Source organism: Aquarana catesbeiana, linkage group LG02 (genome assembly GCF_042186555.1).
Source record: "Aquarana catesbeiana isolate 2022-GZ linkage group LG02, ASM4218655v1, whole genome shotgun sequence".
In the NCBI taxonomy this organism is placed as follows: Eukaryota; Metazoa; Chordata; class Amphibia; order Anura; family Ranidae; genus Aquarana; species Aquarana catesbeiana.
Genome location: NC_133325.1, coordinates 424,234,275 through 424,256,825, shown reverse-complemented (window position 1 = coordinate 424,256,825; position 22,551 = coordinate 424,234,275). Strand labels below are relative to the sequence as shown.

The following is a 22,551-nucleotide window of genomic DNA, read 5'->3' as shown; positions in this document are numbered from 1 at the left end:
GCAAAGGCTGTGAATACTTATGTACATGTGATTTTTTTTTTCTTTTTAATAAATTTGCAAAGATTTCAAACAAACTTTTTTCACGTTGTCATTATGGGGTATTGTTTGTAGAATTTTGAGGAAAATAATGAATTGAATCCATTTTGGAATAAGGCTGTAACATAACAAAATATGGAAAACGTGAAGCGCTGTGAATACTTTCCGGATGCATTTTATGTACTGTACATAGTGAACAGTTGAGGGCCCTGTAGGACCTATAGTGAGGCCCTACATGGTTATAATGAAGGCCAATGGACATAGGAATACAAGGGAAACACTGTGACCAATGAGGAAGCAGAGGAGTCTATAACTAAAACTCACTTATTCAGGGAAGCCTATCCCACACCCACCTAACAACTGTCCTCGAGCCACCCCCATCAAATCATTTTACCTTTTGTAGCACCACCCCCTCCCTTTAGAATGCAAGCTCTACGAGTAAGGCCCTCCTGTCCCTTCTGTATTGAACTCTACTATAATTGTGCTGTCACCCCTCTACATTGTAAACTGTTGAAGCTATATAAATCGCGTATAATAATAATAATAAAATAATAAAAATCGTTTGGCACATGAGGAAGGCGTTATTTTGATTGCACATACACACATACTATTGTTACTAAAGTCAACATTTTTTTTATTAAAATAACAAACATGTCATATTTACCTGCTCCGTGCAGTGGTATTGCACAGAGTGGCCCCGATCCTCCTCTTCTGGGGTCCCCGGCGGCGATCTTGGCTCCTCCTCTTCTTCTTAGGGACTACCATAACCAGCCGTTGGCTATGGGGAGAGCGAAGTCTGCGCGCACCTGACCTATGTTTCTATGGAGCTGCAATCCATAGGCTTACACAGCGGGACTTATGTCCGCCCCCCACTTCCTCCTCACTGCATCTGATTGACAGCAGCAAGAGACAATGGCTCCTGCTGCTGCTCGAGTGCTGTGTAAAGAGGAAAAGAGGGAAGAATAGGTGCAGCCATGCAGAGCGCTGATCTCTTCTCCCCTCTCTTCCCCTTCACATAGGGAAGGGGGGGGGGCACAGAGAAACTGAAAACGTTTTGTACCTTAATGCAAACAATGCATTAAAGAATATATAAACGTTAAATTTTTAATTTTTTTTTAAACAAACATGTCATACTTACCTCCTCCGTACCCCTGGTGACGTTACATATAACGAAACGATCGTAGGGATGATGCACACGCGCTGCTGGACAGATGATTTTTGAATTTGTGACTGTTGAAGGATAGCACTGGCTATAGTGGAGAGATTTACAGCCAGCAGCATCTTTGTTATATATGTAAGTGCGCTGATTTTAAAATAAAATGGTTGAGACCATACAACACCATGAGGAGTCTCCCTGTTTTATACCCATTTTAACTCTAATGCCCCGTACACACGCTCGGACTTTGTTCGGACATTCCAACAACAAAATCCTAGGATTTTTTCCGACGGATGTTGGCTCAAACTTGTCTTGCATACACACGGTCACACAAAGTTGTCGGAAAATCCGATCATTCTGAACGCAGTGACGTAAAACATGTACGTCGGGACTATAAACGGGGCAGTGGCCAATAGCTTTCATCTCTTTATTTATTCTGAGCATGCGTGGCAATTTGTCCGTCGGATTTGTGTACACACGATCGGAATTTCCGACAACAATTTTATATCCTGCTCTCAAACTTTGTGTGTCGGAAAATCCGATGGAAAATGTGTGATGGAGCCTACACAAGGTCGGAATTTCCGACAACAAGGTCCTATCACACATTTTCCGTCGGAAAATCCGACCGTGTGTACGGGGCATTAGGGTTCATCCATCCAACCCATCTGAGACGGTGAGCTGGATCATCTTGTCACCATAAAGGAACCACAGTGAGGCTGGCGGGGAAACACTTCCTGATTTCCATATGAGGATCAGAGATCCCAATAAGCGCTGAATGATCTTCCTGAGTAAGGAAGTTCGCTGGTTGTCTGGTAAGCCCCCATCTGATGTATGGTGAAGGAGTCACAACGATGAATGTCTGAGCACTGCGCCATCAGGATCGATCTATCCAGTGTGGAACACTGCCATGCATGAACTGTTTGCACAGGAGCACTTTAGTGATCAATATATGAACTTTGCACTTTATGAATGTAATATATTTTGCACTTTTGCATAAGGACATTTTTGGATTGAATAATATTTTGATTGGATTTTCTGTTCACTTCAAAAAGTTTTGCACTATGTCATATATAGTGTTTTGCACATGGTAATTTTATTTAGCGCTGCACTTTTAGGATATACATATTTGATTAACCTGGTATTTAAGTTTTAGTGCACAGAAGCTGTATTTACTTTTGATAACACACTAGCATCTTTTTCTATATAGTTACCTCCTCTGTGCAGTTGGTTTTGCACAGAGTGGCCCCGATCCTCCTCTTCTGGGGTCCCTCAGTGGCGCTCCTGGCTCCTCCTCTTCTAGAGTGCCCCATCGGAAAAGCGCTCTCCCTGCAGGCGTGCTCCCATGTCCTGCTGCTGCGTCCATTGACACAGAGAGCAGGACTCTGCTCTGCCCCCGGCTCCTGCATCATTGGATTTGATTGACAGCGGCGGGAGCCAATGGCTGCACTGTTATTAATTTATCCAATCAGAACCTGAGACACCGGCTGGAGCGGGTGTGGTCGTCTCTGGCTCAGGAACGATCGGGCTCAGGTAAGTAAAAGGGGGGCTCTGGGGGGCTGGTGCACTGCAAGAGCTTTATCACCTCAATGCATAGAATGCATTGAGGTGAAAAACTGTGAGGGTTTACAACCCCTTTAAGGTTTTAGGTTTAGTAACACTTTAAGTAGAAATACTGTCAAAACTTATTTTGCTAGAAAATTTGACTTTCAGATATTTGTCATGGGCACATTTAAAGCTAAACTCTAGGAAAACTGGAAATACACAGATAAAATGCAAACAATTCCTGAGATTTACAAAGCCAACTGGAGGACTACTGCAGTTAAGTTAGGTCTTTGTACATAAGCTGACTGTAGGGTTTTTTTTTTCAGATTCCTTCATCCACACATAAACGTCCCACTGGGGCAGTGTATTCTGACAGTGGGACATAACTGACAGTGCTGTCAGAATACACTGACCTGCAGCTAAAGTTACTGAATGACAAAAGTTTTCCAACATGTCCGATCAGGGACAGCTACACTATGGTTGAAATACAGCAGGTTCATGCTGAACCGGATGAATTTCGATCACTGTATGGCCAGCTTTAGCCTGTGGCTGGAAAGGAAAAGAAGCAGCAAACTGATGAGTTTCCTTGTGCTGCTTATCTCTCTCCCATTCTAAGCTTTGCTGTGCTAGGTAAGGATATCATACTCAGAAGATTTTTGTTAATGTAATGTAGCACCCTCTAGTGTGTGCTAGTTGGTGGTGTAGATTTGTAGTGCTAGGTGTTAGTGTAGGCAATTTTTTTTGACTCAGGGCTGGGCCTGAGCTGTGAATCTGGGTCAAGGTTCATCAGGGCTGGATGACTCATCCTAGCAGCCTCTCTGATGCCTCCCCAGTTCTCTAGAACATTGAAGAGTCAGGTGGAAGATGGAGTGCTGAGTAGGCTGTCGGTGCCCCTCAGGGGTGCCCCCCACTCTGGGGGAGGGGGGTGCCCTTGGGCCGGAGCTCGGGTGCTGGAAGGATCCTGCCATAAGACGTGGGGGAAGCCCTTCCTAGAGGCACAGGAGCAAGGAGAGAGGACAGCAGGAGCAGGTCAGCACTACTGGGAAATCTCCTGAGAGTCAGCCATGTGGGCTGGTTGGTGTCAGTCTGGAGAATTGTGCTGGGAAAGTTAGACTGGAGGGCCAGTAAAGGGGCAGCTGCAGCCAGGTGGGTTGGCAGTGCCTGAAGAGGTGGTGCTGGGATTTGTAGCCACCGGAGGAAAAGTACAAGCTGGACACTTTAATATTTTTGCTACACAACTAAGGGGCCTTGGGTTCCTGCCTGTAATAGTGAAATCAAAAAGAAAAAAAATCACTGCTACAATACCCTTAAACAGTACCATAGGGTCACCAATTACTTGAAATGATTCCCAGCCCATCAATTCCTGAACCTCCTGATCACATCAGGTGTGGTATCTTTAAGGAAAAAAACAGCATACAGAAAGAGATGAGGATTACAAATTTCCGAGATAACCTTATACCTTATTCCTACACCAGTAATTGAAAGATTAAAGGCATTGAAACAATGTTGCAAAAATTAAAATGATACACTACAACCAGTGCAAACAATTAAAAGACAACGTTTTCAGTAGGGATGAGCCAAACACCCCCCGGTTCGGTTCGCACCAGAACCTGCGAACGGACCGAAAATTTGCATGAACGTTAGAACCCCATTGACGTCTATGGGACTTGAACGATGGAAATCAAAAGTGCTCATTTTAAAGGCTAATTTGCATGGTATTGTCCTAAAAAGGGTTTGAGGACCCGGGTCCTGCCCCAGGGGACATGTATCAATGCAAAAAAAAGTTTTAAAAACGTCCGTTTTTTCGGGAGCAGTGATTTTAATGATGCTTAAAGTAAAAAAAAGTGAAATATTCCTTTAAATATCGTACCTGGGGGGTGTTTATAGTATGCCTGTAAAGTGGCGCTTGTTTCCCGTGCTTAGACCAGTCCCTGCACAAAATGTCATTTTTAAAGGAAAAAAAGTCATTTAAAACTGCTTGCGGCTTTAATGTAATGTCGGGTCCTGGCAATATGCATGAAAATCAGTGAGACAAACGGCATGGGTACCCCCCAGTCCATTACCAGGCCCTTTGGGTCTTGTATGGATATTAAGGGGAACCCCGCACCCAAATTGAAAAAGGAAAGGTGTGGGGCCCCCAGGCCCTATATACTCTGAACAGCAGTATACAGGCGGTGCAAACAAGACAGGGACTGTAGGTTTGTTGTTAAGTAGAATCTCTTTGTAATTTTGAACGGGTACATTTTTAACGTGTTTAGCTCCAGCCAAAAAATCTATTTTAATGCTTTTTGGAAAACCTAGGGAAGGGTTATCACCCCTGTGACATTTGTTTTGCTGTCTGTGCGTCTCTTCAGAAGATTTCACCTCACTTTTTGTCCCAATGACAAATGTTTTTTGAAAATTTGTTTTTTTTTGTGAAACAAGGATTTGTGATAAAGCATCAGTGGAAAGGAGAAAAGTTTTTCCCATATAAACTCTTATAGGGCGTACACACGGTCGGACTTTGTTCGGACATTTCGACAACAAAATCCTAGGATTTTTTCCGACGGATGTTGGCTCAAACTTGTTTTGTCTACACACGGTCGCACAAAGTTGTCGGAAAATCCGATCGTTCTAAACGCGGTGACGTAAAACACGTACGTCGGGACTATAAACGGGGCAGTGGCCAATAGCTTTCATCTCTTTATTTATTCTGAGCATGCGTGGCACTTTGTCTGTCGGATTTGTGTACACACGATCGGAATTTCCGACAACGGATTTTGTTGTCAGAAAATTTTCTCCTGCTCTCCAACTTTGTGTGTCGGAAAATCCGATGGAAAATGTCCGATGGAGCCCACACACGGTCGGAATTTCCGACAACACGCTCCGATCGGACATTTTCCATCGGAAAATCCGACCGTGTGTACGGGGCATAACAGGAGAGAATTTCCCTTCCTAGGGGTAGATTTCATCTCACTTCCTGTTGTCTCCTTCCGTTTGCAAGTAGGAGTCGTTTGTAAGTTGGATGTTTGAAAGTAGGGGCCTGCCTTATATACTCAGCAGAAATTTGGGCCTTAGGTGTTGTTGTGGCCACAACACTGTAAGCCCTCACAGGGCCCTGCTGTGAAATATTAGATCAAGAATTGTAATTACATGCCCTTGTTGAACAGGGGCAGAAAAATTGGGCCTTTGGTGGTGGTGCTGGTGCCACAATGTAGCTGCCTGCGGTAGTGATAGGATTAGGAAAACACCACCATCCTTCTACAGGTAGGTTTAGCTGAACACTGTGCAGAGGTCGCACTAGACTAACGTGTAAATAATGTAACTGCCTGCAGTAGTAAGAGGATCAGGAAAACACCACCAACCTTCTACAGATAGCTTTAGCTGAACACTGCAGAGGACGTACTACACTAACGTTAAAATAATGTAGCTGCCTGCGGTAGTGATAGGATCAGGAAAACACCACCAACCTTCTACAGATATCTTTAGCTGAACACTGTTCAAACGGCCCATATCGTTCGCAATTCGGCGAACAGGCGAACAGAAGATGTTCGAGGCGAACATGGGTTCGCCTCGAATGCGAAGATCATCCCTAGTTTTCAGTAATAGGTACAAAAAGCTGCTAGCAATACACCACGATCATACACTTCCTTCATGTACACCTTTGGGACACGGGAAGGGGAAGAATGGTGAAGAATCTCTAATCCGGATTGATTCAGGACATGAAATGGCACACAGTCAATGTGTATAGTGGATAATTCCTGAACAGGCAATGCAGATAATCAAAAGATATCCCCCTCAGACCAGAAATGCCATCAATTGTGAAGCAGTTGTCACTGAAAGGTAAGAGCCTGGGAGGATCCTGGCTACTGGGTTGGCTGTATGGATATGCTGTAGTGGGCTGGAGCTGCACAAGGATATGATAGCTATTTGCAGTGAAGTCCTGCCTGTAATAGGCCATTACTTTTTATCTAATGACTGTCAGATCTTCACACTGTGGTCAAGCTGGGTTCTGCAAGCAAATGAGTGCTGGTGGAAGGAGTGGAACTGTATATAGAGACTGTATATAGGAAGAGTTGTCCCTGAATTTTGCACGTCGGAATTGCTACAGAAGATCAGAATTTCCGATAGATTTTCTGTCGGAAATATAGAGAACCTGCTCTCAATCTTTTGCTGGTTGAAATTCCACCAGCAAAAGTCAGATGCAGCATACACAAGGTCTGAATTTCCAACCAAAAGCTCACATCTGACTTTTGCTGGCGGAATTTCCGATCGTGTGTACGGGGCATTACCCTTAAAACTTAAATAATGACACCGAAACAGTGTTGGAGTTAAAATGGCTGGTATGGCCTTTTATTTAAACCAAAAACCATAGTTAAACATAAACATTGTAAATACCAGATCAAATACAAATAACTGGTTGCAGATCCTAGACGACACCATCTCCCACAACTTGGAATCTGTGGTACCGTTAAGTCAGGTTCTGTCCCCAGCCGCCAAACAGCGCCTCGAGGACTCCCTAACTGACCACAGACCCCTACCACCTTAACTATCCAGTCAGTCTAGACTGAAACCAGACCAACAGGAGGACTCCATACCTGAGATGGGTCCCACCATCTCATCAATATAGTGCATGTCATATACCTTCTTTAAGGACCCCAACCGTCAACAACCTTCTTCCAGAACCTAAAACCGACCTCTTCACCAGGGTGGGAGGGAGGGACGTTCCTACTCTGATTTACAATCTGCAAGTGGCGCTCCTTTCGCTCCTCCCCTCTACTACTAGCTATCCGTCTCCTCCCCATCACCCGTAGCTCATCCAATCAGGTAAGAGCCTATTTCTCCATTTTGACCAGCCCCATGACTTAACCTATTATGGCCTAGTAGCTACTTCCACCCTGTCATGTATGTCCTTTGCTTACATTTTATTACAGATCTGTACATATCTGTCTCAAGAGTGCCTGTGAAAATTCATGGCTGTGCAGGGTGGGGGATCCCAATTTTTTACTGCGGCTCCTTAAGGGGTGCGCTACATTTAGATTATAACTCTTTACCCAGGGCATCAATAACACTATTAGAGCATAATAATTAAGAAAGTTACCAGCTCTCCCCAAATTGCACACACAGTATCCGGTTTTAAATTTAGCCTTAATATACATTGTGATGGCAGCTGGACCAAAATATTATTGTATTTAGACTGCATCCAGCATATTCTAGCTGCCATCACTGTTATAAAAGAAAATCATACGTCCGATACACACACTGCCAGGCATGCCCAAAGTAAGACACTGGGGGTTATTTACGAAAGGCAAATCCACTTTGCACTACAAGTGCACTGCAAGGAAGGAAGGAAGTGCAGTCACTGTAAAGCCAAGGGGGACATGCAAGGAACATAAAAAACAGTATTTTAGCTTGCACATGATTGGATGATAAAATCAGCAGAGCCTCCCCTCATTTCAGATCTACCCCTCAGATTTACAGTGACTGCACTTCCAAGTGCACTTGTAGTGCAAAGTGAATTTGCCTTTCGTAAATAACCCCCAATGTTTGGATGAATATCAGCTCTGCCCTGTTTCACAGCACGTACCCTCCCCCTCCTACCCTAAAGCTCTCAAATTTGCCAAGCAATGCCATGGAGAGTAAAGGCAATCTGGGTGAATGGACCAAGCATGACTAATACTATCTATTATGGTTCGAATTTCAGGAATCATGTTATCATACTATTATGAATGTATGAATAAGACAACATTTTAAATACGGTGGAGTTACCTTTTTGAGTAACGGTGAAACAAAAAGGATGCGATGGTCCACTTTCTTTTTTTTTATCACTGATATACATAGTTCTTGCCACCATGCAGTAGTCTCCTTCATATACATCTGTTTTGATTGTTTTTGAAGGCCCTGTCATTTCTATTTTCTGTGGTTTCTATAATCATATACACAATGTGAAAATTAGTTTGATTTAATTATACAACAACAAGAATTAAACATTTAAGAAACTAGGAATGACATGATTGATAGGGAATTGATAGGATTTAGTATGCATTTTACCTCCCACACAGTTTTTTTTAAACTGCTAGAAATACACAAAAAACTTCAATATTTTCACCAAGATTTTATCTTTAAACAGCTTCAGTTTTTTGGCTGCTAACTTGAAGGATGAATTGTTTTACAGTGCTTGCAGCTAAAAGGGCCAGCTCTTTTACTGCTAATACTGCTAATATTTAAAAATTTGAATGTCCATAGAGGAGCATAATCACACACATAGGTTGGACTTGATGGACTTGTGTCTTTTTTCAACCTCACCTACTAAGTAACTATGTAACTATGTAGGAGCCAAAAGTTCACTATCTGTCATTTAGGGCCTCTTTCCGCTCATAGATGCCCTGCAAATCAGCCCGGTGTAAACAAACTCCACTGTCACACTGCGCTGCACAGACTTTGCTGAGCTACACACCACAGATAAATCTATGGAGGTTGCCCATTTTCTTTTTATGTCTCTCCAGCCATCACCCTGGTCTGTCATACAAAAAACACTTTCACTTTAATTGTGCCAGAAATGTCTATTTATATTAATAGTGAGCAAAAGGTAAAAGATGCAGAGAACCTCCTAGGGAACCAACTAAACAGCTGTGGCAATAGTGAACCAGTGTTCCCTCCTTATACCATGAGTGTACTCATTTACAAGTTCTGTTCTGCTCCCAGCTGCCCTGCCCCACCACTTCCTCCTCCTGTATCTGCTTGCCTAGGATGTTCACATAAGGCTCTGCTGCCAGGACACTTGCCTCCCTTCTCACGAAGTAGGGAACAGATTCTTCCAGAAAAAGCTAATTTTCACAAGAAATGCATGAGAGAGGAATCCCTTGTTTGTACAGTCTGGGGCTAAGCACTCCTCCTCCTGACCATCCTGCAGAGGGATTCTCAGACTTCACTCAGAGCTCCACTTTGTTGGAAGAACAGCAGATAGCTTTCTATACTGTGAAGTATATACTGTATGCATTATACCAATCTATCCAGCAGGTGGCACTGTAGTGTGTATCTATGGTAATGTGATCAGAGGAATAATTATCTTTCTCATTGTATGTGTTCTCTTGTATTCCTGCTTCCTGTTCCATGAAAAGACATATTAAAACCAATACCCATTTTTGAAGACAACCAGGGATGTGTAAGGCTTACGCAATCAGAAAGGGTCAATCCTAGAACCAAACACATAAACGTCAAGTATCACCTACTGAGGAAAAATCAAGTCCAAGGTGTTATTGACATTCAATATTGCCCATCAGAGGAGATGACTGCCGATGCACTGAAGGAATGTTATAGTTATAATCAGAAGAAGCTGAATATAATTTGACAAGGCACATGCTGTTGAGAAGGGATGTTGGAAGAACAACAGTGGATAGCTTTCTATACTGTGAACTATATACGGTATGCATTATACCTATCTATCCAGCAGGTGACACTGTAGTGTGTATCTATGGTAATGTAATCAGAGGAAGTGTTATCTTTCTCAGTGTATGTGTTCTCTTGTATTTCTGCTTCCTGTTCCATGAAAAGACATGTCAAAACCAATTCCCATTTTTGAAGACAACCAGGGATGTATAAGGCTTACGCAATCAGAAAGGCTCAATATTAGAACCAAACACATCAACGTCAAGTATTACCTACTGGGGGACAATCAAGAGCAAGGTGTTTTGACATTCAATATTGCCCGTCAGAGGAGATGACTGCCGATGCACTGGAGGAACATCATAGTTATATCCAGAAGAAGGTGAATTTGACAAGGCACATGCTCTCGAGAAGGGGTGTTGGAAGAACAACAGCGGATAGATTTCTATACTGTGAACTATATATTGTATGCATTATACCTATCTATCCAGCAATTGGCACTGTGTGTATCTTTGGTAATGTGATCAGAGGAAGTGTCATCTTTCTCAGTGTATGTGTTCTCTTGTATTCCTGCTTCCTGTTCCATGAAAAGACATGTCCTGATATTTCTCCATGAAAGTAAAGCGTATTGCTGTATACAAGAAGCTTCCAGAGCATGATTTCAATACTCTGCACAACAACCTTAAGTCTCTATGACCACCCTACCCCTCCCCCTTCCGCCCTTTATTTCTTCAACTCCTCCTCCAATTTCTTCCTTCTGTGTGATGCAGGCACAAGCAGAGGCACTGGGGTTCTGGGGTTATATGAGAATAGTAACTAATGTATCATAGATAGTGAAGAACTGGTGAAAACAGTCCACCACCAGTTCGTGGCCTGGTGGACCCAGATATTTCTACCTACTATCACATTGTTTTGTATTTTCATTTTTGCTAAAATGTACAGATTTACTTTTTCCCTCAGAAAGCCATCCCTGCAAAAAAATGCAAACTGGATAAAAATAATGGCTGCTGAAAGGTATGCTGCAAGGGAGAACCAACTTGATTTTGTGGAGCCACCGCATTTGGTGGGAGCCTCATTCCTATCCCTCTTCAGTCCTCACTGACCTTTTTCTGTGAGGTTTTTTCCAGAGACAAAAGGGCAGGAAGCAGAAAAAATTAAGCATTCCATCCTACAGCCATAGACTGCCTGCTCTTCCCCACAGTAAAGCATTGAAGCTCAAAGCATCAGTCGCCAACACCCACCCCACTGTCTTTAGTAACGACCTTCCTGCCAGGTTTTTGCTGGAGTGCAAAAAAAAAAAAAAAAAAAAAAATATATATATATATATATATATATATATATATATATATATATCCCCAATTTACCTAAATTCCCAGCTCCTGTATTCCAGCTTGGCACTTCAACTGCTTCCATACAAGCTGAGATAAATCTCCTTCTACCTCTAGTTAATGGCCTGGGCAGTTCACACACACTTCCTCACCCACCATCACTACTTTCTTCTGGCTAGAAGGCACTTGACTTTGCACTTGTTTTTTTCCCTAAAAATCATTTAATTGATTTTTTTAAATTTTTAAAAATATTATATCTTTTTCCCTGTTTCATTGTTTTTATTCAGAATTTCAAATGAACATTATAATATAGTACAGAAAAAAAAAAAAGAATTCAATTACATTAACAATTATTATGCACAAATACATTGTAATAATAGGTTAGGATGACTATAAGTCAAATCAACCCAAGATCTTAAATACCGTATATGTATGAGTATAGATGTTTAAATTATGAGAATATGTATAGGTAGATAACTTTCAAAAAGGATTTGAGATATTAAAGAAGTCAAGAACGTATTAATTGAAATTCATACCCAATATATATAGAGTCTCTAAAAGTATCCAGTAAAATATGGATGTGTTTTATATGTCATCCTAATATGAAAAATAGGTGTCTCATCGGGTCCAACTGAGACCCTATTAGTCCATAAGGAAAGTCAGAAATAGGAAACGGAAGAGAGAAAGAGGTAAGGAAGAAAGAAATGACAGATATAGAGTACTGCATGCAAACTTATTTGTGTATGAGAGTTTTGTAAGCTGATATATCTTAGGATTCATTATCTAAATAATCCAGGGTTTCCAGGATTCCTCAAATAATAGTAACATATCACTTAAAATGGCTGAAAGAAGCTTATTAACCATAATCCAAGACAGTTTAACTTTGAGTCTATTAAAACGGAAAATTATTATCAAATACTTACCGTAATTTTCCTTTCCTGGCCCATCCTCACGTCAGCAAACATCTCCTCTGGAGCCCCACATTACCATTACCTGTATAGCTGAATAAAAGGCATCTCCTCCCCAACTAAGACAGTTCGATAACTTAGCCTGCGACAGGTCACTAGGGAGGGAGTCCTGTGCTGACGTGAGGATGGGCCAGGAAAGGAAAATTACGGTAAGTACTTGATAACAATTTTCCGTTTTACTGGCCCATCCTCCCGTCAGCACACAATGGGATATACCAAAGCTTAATATTAGGGTGGGAGAGAACAATTAAGAGAGACATCAACATCCAAAGAAAAGATGCTAAAACCAGAAGGAATTGATACCTCTGGTCCCTCACATGCTGGTCACATATTTTATTTGTAAGGTTGAATGAAGGCCGCAACAGACCTTCAAGCTAGCCCTTACCTATATCCTTCAAGCAATCCTGGCATAACTGCCTCAAAGGCTGCCACCCCTAGTCAAATAGGCTTGCAATTATTTCAGAGCAGAAATGCGTACTTCCTGCATGCCAGTTTAATCATCCTGGTACTTTGACAAAGTTTCCCTACTTTCCAGTTTTCCTGGAAACTGGATACCACTTTAAAATTGAACTTTGGTGATAGACGTGGTATCCCTATCCCTGGTAAAAAAGAAAAAAAAAGACACCAAAGCGCCCTTGCTGGAAAGTGTTGCAATCTTCAACATCCTTCTGTCAGAAGTAGTTGTCAGGAGAACTAGTTTTACCATGCAGTACTTCAATGGAAATGAAACCTGTTGGAGCAAAGGGTGCTCTCAGATCCAAGCCTAAGTGCCACAGAGGGAACAAGGATTTCCCTCAAGGTCATATATATATTGTTATCTTGAAGAAGCATCTGGTCACTGGCTTTGCACCTATCTGCAGCCTGTGAAAAATAAAGTAGAGATCCCTTAAATGGCGTTGTATTCCAGACCAACCCCTAGCGCTGACTGTAAAATGTCAAGGAATTGGCTAGAGCAAGGAACACAGGAGAGAAAGCTTTGCTGAGCAAACAAAACAAACTTCTCTCATATCCCCTCCTATGTAGCGTTCATGGATGATCTTCTGGTCACCAGGATCTGAACAACATCAAATGAGAATCTCTGCACCTCTAGTGTAGCCTATTCCATAGCCAGGCTATTAAAAGTAGTCCAATTGGATTGGGGTGCTGTTACTGACCTTGCCATAGAAGAATTCACTTGATCAGAGAAAAAAAATCAAACAGAAAATTCCATGGCACCCTGCACCTTGTATGAGGGAGTCTTTGCATTGGTATCCTGTTGCAAATATCAGAAGCTGCATGTTCAGTGAAGTCTCCCTGAGAACTACTGCTGCAATGCCCTATAGGGCCTATATTGACATAACCGAACCAATAATTGATTTTGCTTCCTTGGCAAAAAGACCAATTTTAACTAAGTGGTTCTCTGCCCCACAAAAAGTTTCTTTGCAAGATGAAACAAGAAAAGACTTGATGTCCCCTTGTCAGGCAATGTAGGTTACTACTGTCTTGTTGTCAACCTTACTCAGACCCCCCTCAAAGATCCTGAAAGGCTTGCAATGCTAGAAAAAGGCTTCCTTCCATTCAAGATACTTTGGGAGCCTGTGCTTCACCGCTCTCCAATGGTCTTGCACTTGTTTCTTCGGATCTTGGATTTCCAAGCCTCAGAGACTGACATCTGGTTTCAGGATCATCCTATCTCCTGAGCTGAGAGGCAGGCCTCCAAAAAAGCACGGTGGCAATGTCCAAAACTCCAGTTCTTGTTGAATTTGTATAGGCACAAAGATTTTCTGATCCATAGATAGCCCAGCTCATAGGCTAAAGATGGAAAAATTGAAACGTCCTCCTGTGCCACCTGGCCCAAGGTACCACCACTGCCAACAAGATCTTTCAAAAGATTCCTGGGACTGTGCCAATTCTGTAAAAAAGAACCTAAACTGGAAGTGACATCTGGCCACTGAAAATCTCACATGCCTCTGATGCTCGGCACTGAACAGTAAATGGAAATATGAGTCGGCCGGTCGATTGATACCAACTGGTCCTCCAGCTGAACTGTCCCTGTGACTGTCTGCATGAACCATCTTGACCAATTGGAGTATATGAACACATTTGATTCCTTCAAACTAAAACAGGCCAGAAGGCTCCTGCCTTAGGTACTAGAAAAAATGGGGAGAAAGACCCCCAGATGATTCCATGTTTTCGGCATCACTAGCATTATGGCCTTGTAGCAGTATAAAAATCTTGTCAACATCTTCTCTTCTGAGATCTGTTGGACATAGATTAAATGGATTCAGTGGTCAGCTTTGGAATTTTCCATTGTACGCCCACCTGTCTTCTGGACCCACTGGTCTTTGATGACTGTCGTCCAAACCCTCCGGAAGGAGGCTACAATCATTAATTTCACTCAGGCCCCCTGGCCAAATGGAAGAGACTGGTCGGACGCACCTTCAAAAAAAACCTTCCAGCCATCTTAGTAGCTTGCTCTGGACTTGATTTAAAAAAAAGTAATTTTAAGACACCTCCACTGTGATCTATTAAATCTGTAGCCTGTCCTATAAGATTTGGCCTCCTGCAGACTCTGAAGTTTAGTAGGCTTGAGTGAAGGATGGCGGGATCCTCTTACTAGTCTGTAGCCAGACTTTTTTCCTCCTGTCATTCGCTTAATTGCGTTGTTCAGTGTTTGGCCAAACAATAACCCCCCCATTATAGGAAATGTTAAAGGCTTGTGTAGACATTTCACCTGCCTTCCAGTGGTGTAACAACAATGCTCTCATAGCAGCGACTGGGTGCGCCAGCGCTTGTACTAGGTCTATCAAAAGCATCAACCAAAAGTCAGTTGCCAGGTTCAAATCTTTCCAGAAACTGTGCCAAATCTTGTAGCTTCCATTGTTGAATGTAATGCCATATCTAAAGTTAATATATATGAAAGTTAACGTATTGCTGATTGGCAGGCAAAATCTGTCACTGTATAGATTCGGTGCCAGTCTGATGGCCAGATCACCACAATTTCTGTGTTCCAGATGTGTTCCTGTATGAGTCTTTTGATGCATTCTCAATGCGTTTTGCCGCTTCTAGATGTGTTCCATACAGAAACAATGCAACATTCTACTTTTGTTGACTGTACTAGAATGCGCTGTACTGGTGTGATCTATGTAACCTGGAATCAAAGTTAAACACTGTCCATGCGTTCTTGATGCAGAATAAAGATGCACTGGACTGCATTTGGTGTGAACAAGTCCTCTTTCTCATCCATAGGATTGCTGAAGGCAACCAAGTTATAAAAAGGCAAAGACATTTGCTGCACCAGATACTAGAGGGCAGCATCCACCCCTGAAAGTGCAGTGCACAAACATACAGCAGCCATCATATATGGATAAAGTTTAGAGAACCTGTTACTGTAAATAGGTCTTCTAACAAGGTATCTGTCATCCTTCATCAATGAGCACTTTCCGCTCTATCATTATGGGTGTTGCTTGTGGTGTGGATACCTGTAGCATCCTATCCGCAATAGCTGCCTTAATAGGGCTTAGAATTTTGCACAACCACATCCTATTTAGGCAACCTGTGCAATTTAATTTCTTTGCCACTGCAGACCCAAAATGCATCGTGAGCTAGGTGAGGCATTCTCTATCATGCTGACATAAATGCATTTGTGCCAGTTTCCTGGATCCTGTCCTTCAGAGTGTATAGACCACATGCTTAAGTGGATGTGAACCTAAGGCTAGGTTTCTACTAGTGCTACTTTTCATGCGATTTGGGACTGAAAAGTCACATGACAAGTCGTACCCCATGATTTCCAATGAGTACCGTTCATATCTGTGCGACTTCAAGACGCAGCGACCTCAAAGCAGTTCCTGCACTATTTTGGTCCCACTTTGATGCAACTTGAGGTCCATAGACCTCAAGAATACACAGGCATTGCTTCAAGTCACGGCAAAAAAATCTCGGTAAAAAACATAGCCTAATACATGAAATTTGAGCTGGGCACATATATCTTCAGTGTCCTGTAGCTCTCTCCTGACCCATTCTTCTGTTATCAGCCTGATAACTCCTGACAAATTCTTGGACACATCAGAAAAAAACAGCCTGACATTTCTGTCTGGGGAGGCTGCTATAAATAGATTAGCAGGGAGCTGGCCCTGTACAAAACGTGATGGGGGGGGGTGTGCCTTTCCTCCAATCAGCAATTTACGCTATATTGACTGTATGCCCAAACACCACACTCTGTGTTAAACAGGAAGAGAACATTTCCTAACACGATCTGAACTTTCTAAACAGTATATAAATGTGAAGACAGCAGATATACATGTAGAAACTTATGTAGGGAGATTTGGTTCATCTCTGTGTATCATTTGAGGCCATTCACTTTACTGGGTGTATGGAGGGTTTACATCCACTTTAATAGATGTGACAACCTGTTTCATTGTCCTGGTCAGGAATAGAGGATTGTTGGCCGGTTTTATGTTTTTTTGGAGCGTTTTGCATTCAGGGTTTCTGATTCCAAAATAATACAAAACCCCTAATTTGCATAATCTCCTTGGGCACTCTTTTAAGAACCATGTCCCACGTCGCCCCCTCCTACCTTTGCTAATCTTCTGTGCCACTAACAGGTGTGGAAAGCTCATATTTGCACAAAATATATGGAGAAAAACATATTACCTCTCACCAAAAAATATGGTACCCTGTCTCTTTAAGAGCCATCCACCTTCATCCACTCACCTTAGAAGCATCAGGTGAGCTTCAGGCAGCATTTCCAAAGGCAGACAGCAGACACAGTTAAGCTGGACACACACTATACAATCTTCTCTGGATGTCTTCCCTCAGATTTACCAAAACCACACAACAAGAGGCCAAACCTAATGCCACCTACACACGGTTGGACTTTTCAGCTAAAAAAGTCAGACGGCCTGTCCGACAGACTTTCGACTGACTTTTGGCGGACTTTCAATGGATTTTCTAACGACCAGACTTGCCTACACACGATCACACCAAAGTCCGACGGATTTGTACGTGATGACATACACCGGACTAAAATAAGGAAGTTGATAGCCAGTAGCCAATAGCTGCCCTAGCGCCGTTTTTTGTTCGTCGGACTAGCATAAAGACTAGCGGATTGCTGGGTCCGGCGGAGTTACGATGTAAACATTTGAAGCATGTTCCAAATCTAAAGTCCGTCAGATTTGCGACTGGAAAAGTCCGCTGAAGGTCCGGTGAAGCCCACACACGATCGGATTGTTCGGCGGATTTGGTCCGTCGGCGTCCGTCAGACAAGTCCGGTCGAAAAGTCCGACCATGTGTACGCGGCATAAGAGTCTCGATTTGTATGCAATGAGGCAGGCCTTGCAGGCCCTTGCACTAAGGAAACCAGACAACAAAAGTAGCATAGTATGTATGGGGTCCTAAAGTCTGAGACAAAAAAAAGTCAGACTGTCAAGCCCACAGGAGTACACAGCATAGCAAGGGAGCCAGGACAGCACATCCAGAGACAGACAGGAGAGTCAGAATCTGAGATAAGTCCTTTACTTGTGTCCCTGTACCCTGTGACACCATTCACAGCCGCTCTCAGACTGACAATAAAGCCAGGACAGAGTGCAGGGTGCTGCATATAAAGACAGGAAAAAATAAAACCAAAGAGAGAGACAATGATAACATTGCAGAGCTCTTATAATACAACACCTGTACAATATCAATGCTGTTTTGTCCTCAGCCTTGGCACAAAAAGGCACCCAAAAAAAAAAAAAGTATTTACCTTCAGCATTCTGCATAGTTGCCAACAGTCCCGATTTTCCCGGGACAATCCCGATTTTGGGACCCTCGTCCCGATTGGAGAGTGTCCCGAATCGGGATTTTCCATAAGGAAAATCGGGAATGTTGTTTTTTTTTGTTTTTTTGGAGCAGCGGGCTCCAGCAAAATGGCGTCCGGCGCCGCCGCTCTCTCTTCCTCTAGTGTTTAGTGGAGAGGGGAAGGGGGCTCGATCCGTGCAGCTAATGAAGCGCCTTCTTTAGCTGCACGGCCCCTCCCCTCTCCACTGAAGCGAGCAGAAGACACAGCGTCGTCGCCGTGTCTTGCTGAAAGCTCCCAGCCCCGTACTGCGCAAGTGTTGCGCCTGCGCAGTACAGGGGATCCTCCATTGCCAAGTGGAACTTTCTCGGCAGAACACCGGCCACTCCTGCACTGAGCGGGGGCCGGACTAACAGGGGAGCTGCACTAACTGAGGGGGGGCTGCACTAACTGAGGGGGGGCTGCACTAACTGAGGGGGGCTGCACTGAGCGGGGGGCTGCACTAACTGAGGGGGGGCTGCACTAACTGAGGGGGGCTGCACTGAGGGGGGGTCTGCACTAATAGAGGGGGGCTGCACTGAGGGGGGTCTGCACTAATAGAGGGGGGCTGCACTAATAGAGGGGGGCTGCACTGAGGGGGGGCTGCAATAATAGAGGGGGGGCTGCACTGATGGAGGGATCTGCACTGATGGAGGGGGTCTGCACTGATGGAGGGGATCTGCACTGATGGAGGGGGTCTGCACTGAGGGGGTCTATACAGACTCTGGCGGGGGCACCTGATGCAAGGACAGACTCTGGCGGGGGCACCTGATGCAAGGACAGACTCTGGCGGGGGCACCTGATGCAAGGACAGACTCTGCTGGTGGCACCTGATGCAAGGACAGACTCTGGCGGGGGCACCTGATGCAAGGACAGACTCTGGAGGGGGCACCTGATGCAAGGACAGACTCTGCTGGTGGCACCTGATGCAAGGACAGACTCTGCTGGGGGCACCTGATGCAAGGACAGACTCTGCTGGTGGCAGGCGACGTGGCTAGTGACACGCTCAGGGATCCCACTGATTCGGCATTATGGTGAGTTGAATGATTTAATTTTTTATTACAATGTAATAATAGAAATAATACGCTTCAATCATCCTGACACCATAACAACCATGGTGCCGGGATGATTGAAGCATTAACACCAGGTGTTTGGAGTATCTTTATCTGCTGATTGTTAAACTTTCTAGAATACACATATTTTTATTGTGTAGGATCTGGGGCTGCTGTCCCGTCATTTCCCTCTCCCCCTTTCCCCCTCTCCCCCTTTCCCTCTCCATCCCTCATTCATCTCAGACTCTAACCACACCCTCTTGAGCCACACCCACTTTTCACGTAAGTCACGCCCACTTTCACACAAGCCACACCCACTTTTGCGTAAGCCACGCCCATTTTTGCAGCGGTGCGCTTTGCGCACCGCACTTATGAATTCTTGCTAAGCCACGCCTACAAACGAATGCCCCGCCCCCTAATTATTGTACGGCTCTGCCTACAGCCAAAAAAGTGTCCCACATATTTTTTTTTCAATGTTGGCAACTATGCATTCTGGGTCTTCCAAACTCCATGAGAGGCTGAACATGGAGGGGTAAGTTTGGCAGGGGGGATTCAGCAAACAACTTACTTACCAACTGCAATCAACATGTGGCCTGGAGCAGACCAAAAAAGAAGAACTGTCTTAGTTGGGGAGGAGCTGCCTTTTATTCAGCTATACAGGTGGTAATGTGGGGCTCCAGAGGAGATGTTAACCCATTGTGTCCTGACGGGAGGATGGGCCAGGAAAAGGAATTGTTGCTGTCTTCCAGGATCTAGCTATGGTAATTTTTGCCACTATAAAGAGAAAATTAATCAATCTTTCCAGGTGTCTTGGAATTCTTTCCACCGGACTACATAGTAATGTTTGTTTAGGGGATTTGTTCAGATTGATTTGAGTGAGGGATCATAAACTTGAATCCAGAAACGTTTTACTTGCCACCATATGTGATACATCGTCCCCTCTTGACCACAGCCCCTAAAACACAATGGTGAAGCAGGGACATAGGAAGCTATTCTCTATACCATCTTATACCATCTTAATCCTTTATAATTGGCTTTGATGATCGAAGTGTTAACTAGGGATTTGGAAGCATTTTGGGCTAGTCTATTCCTTCAATTCTAAAGTATCATTCAAAATCATTTTCCCATTTTTCCATATAACCTTGTTTCATTGTAGTAGATGTTAGGATAGAGTAAATAGCCGAAATATGATTTTTAAGTCTATCAAAATGATTACATTACAATGATATTCCATGGGCGTCATAGATTTGATATCTGAGTTACACTTTAAAGAGTTAAGAAAGTTCATTATCTGATAATGTCATTTCAGATTCTGGCATCTGATATTTTTCAATCAGAAACTGTTTAGTTAATATTCCTCTATGGTCATAAAAATCAGCTATTCGCATATATCCTTTATTAATCCACCATTCAAAGATTGAGGCTTGGCATAATTTTGGGATTTAGAAACAAAGGTGATAAAGGAGTATGGGGGTATTTAAAATGATAGGTCTTGGCAGGTCTGTCCCATAAACCAAGGGAAAAGATAGAGATGAGCAGAGTATAGTAGGTCTGTTTTTAAATGGGAGTATGTTTCAATCTGCATCCATAAGGGCGAGGTCAATTTAGATTGAAATCAAATTAGTTGTGCCATTTGTGCAGCATGAAAATATTTAAGCAGATCCGGGGCTCCCAATCCATCACTCAATTTGGGAGCGTATAAAGTACATTTATTTACCCTGGGTCTCTTATTTCCCCATATGAACGATAATCTTTTCTTTTGAAATGCTGCAAGTTCTGACATATTGATTGCAATTGGGAGAGAGCGGAATAAATATAAAATCCTCAGAAGACTGTTCATCTTTAAAGAGTGTATTCTACCAAACCATGATGGAGGATTTAATTTAAGAGAGAGCACATGTGAGGGATCAATATTTCACTATATTTTTTATAATAATGGCCAGAAAAACCATCCGGGCCAGGGGCTTTAGATGGATATAGTGATATACAAATACATTTTTTATCATTATATCCCAGAACTATTTATGCCTTTTATTGCAGAATCTCTCCACTCTGACCCCAGTGAGTTCCTCTGGCCACACCCCCTCTGTGGGGCTTACAGAGGGCGGGGAATCTGCTCTTTGGGATAGATACACTATGCAGTTTTAAGACTCCTTTTTGATGGTTGAGATATTGAAGCAGAAAGGCAGCAAGCACAGTCCCTTTGATGCTTTCTTTGTTTTTAAGTGTAATATGATGGAATGTTAATCTACCACATCACCAAAATATATGTAAGTGTACCCTTAAATTGACTGTATAATCGTTATATGTAGTATGCATGTATATTTTCATGTTGCTATATATTTACTGTTTTTCAAACTATATTATATATATGTTTTCCTCTTCAATATACACCCCTGAAGAAGGAGATATCTGTACTCCAAAACGAGTTGGGTGCAAGAGGATCATATTTGTTACGTTAGAAGATGGTGATAATGTTATGGATGGATAATACATTCCTTTTTCATATGTAATTTTTTACTCAATGTGTTTAATAATGAATACAATTTCTTACTGAAATATTCTTAAATACTCCTATTTTAATTAGGTGTGCATAAAAACTCCATCATGCGGGGTTCTCTTGCTTTGGCTCTAAAACTGGATGTGGCACCACAAACGCATAGAATTACCGTTCCATTCTTTTTCAAGTTCTGTATAAAGTCAACTAATCATGTAATTGATGATGTTCCTCTAGATTGACGTTGACTGGACCAAATAGGTGACAATGGCCCTCCCCTCTGACATGGTGATGTTGATGACAAAGAATCACATGTAATAATGCCTAGTTATAGTACAATATTTTCACCTTCCTGAAATGTAGTAAATTAATAAGATTTACCCTTGAAAGGAAAGGTGAGGTGGAATGGAAAAGACCAACGATATTTGATCTGGTGATTTAGTAATTGTTGGAGAAGTGGTTTCAAGTTTCTACATCTCTAAAAAAGTTGAATAGTCGAACCATTAAAAGTCAGATCTGATCATGACCTGGCTATAGACATCATTTTTTTCTTTAATTCGGCAGTAATGTGGTTTGTCAATTACATCACACGGTAGACCATTTCATCTAGGAGTCATAGGTGTGCGCAGCCTATTGCATTAGGGTGTGCACCCCAAAATGCAAACACACATGCGTGCCTATATATATATATATATATTAAACACACACACACTCTAAATAAATGTAAACATTTAAAAAAGTAGTAGGGTAGTGGATGGTGTCAGTAGTTTTTTATTTTTATTATTTTGTTTTTGTATTATTTTTTACAATTTC

At 42.7% G+C, this 22,551-nt stretch overlaps 1 protein-coding gene across 1 annotated transcript in view; it reads right to left on the bottom strand.

Moving 5' to 3' along the window:
• IFNLR1 (interferon lambda receptor 1) overlaps positions 1-22,551 on the bottom strand; it is a 92,713-nt gene that overhangs the window by 12,911 nt on the left and 57,251 nt on the right. The window contains exon 5 of the mRNA XM_073615486.1: positions 8,483-8,639. Coding sequence (XP_073471587.1) covers positions 8,483-8,639 — 157 coding nt within the window. The remainder of the gene's footprint in view (positions 1-8,482; positions 8,640-22,551) is intronic.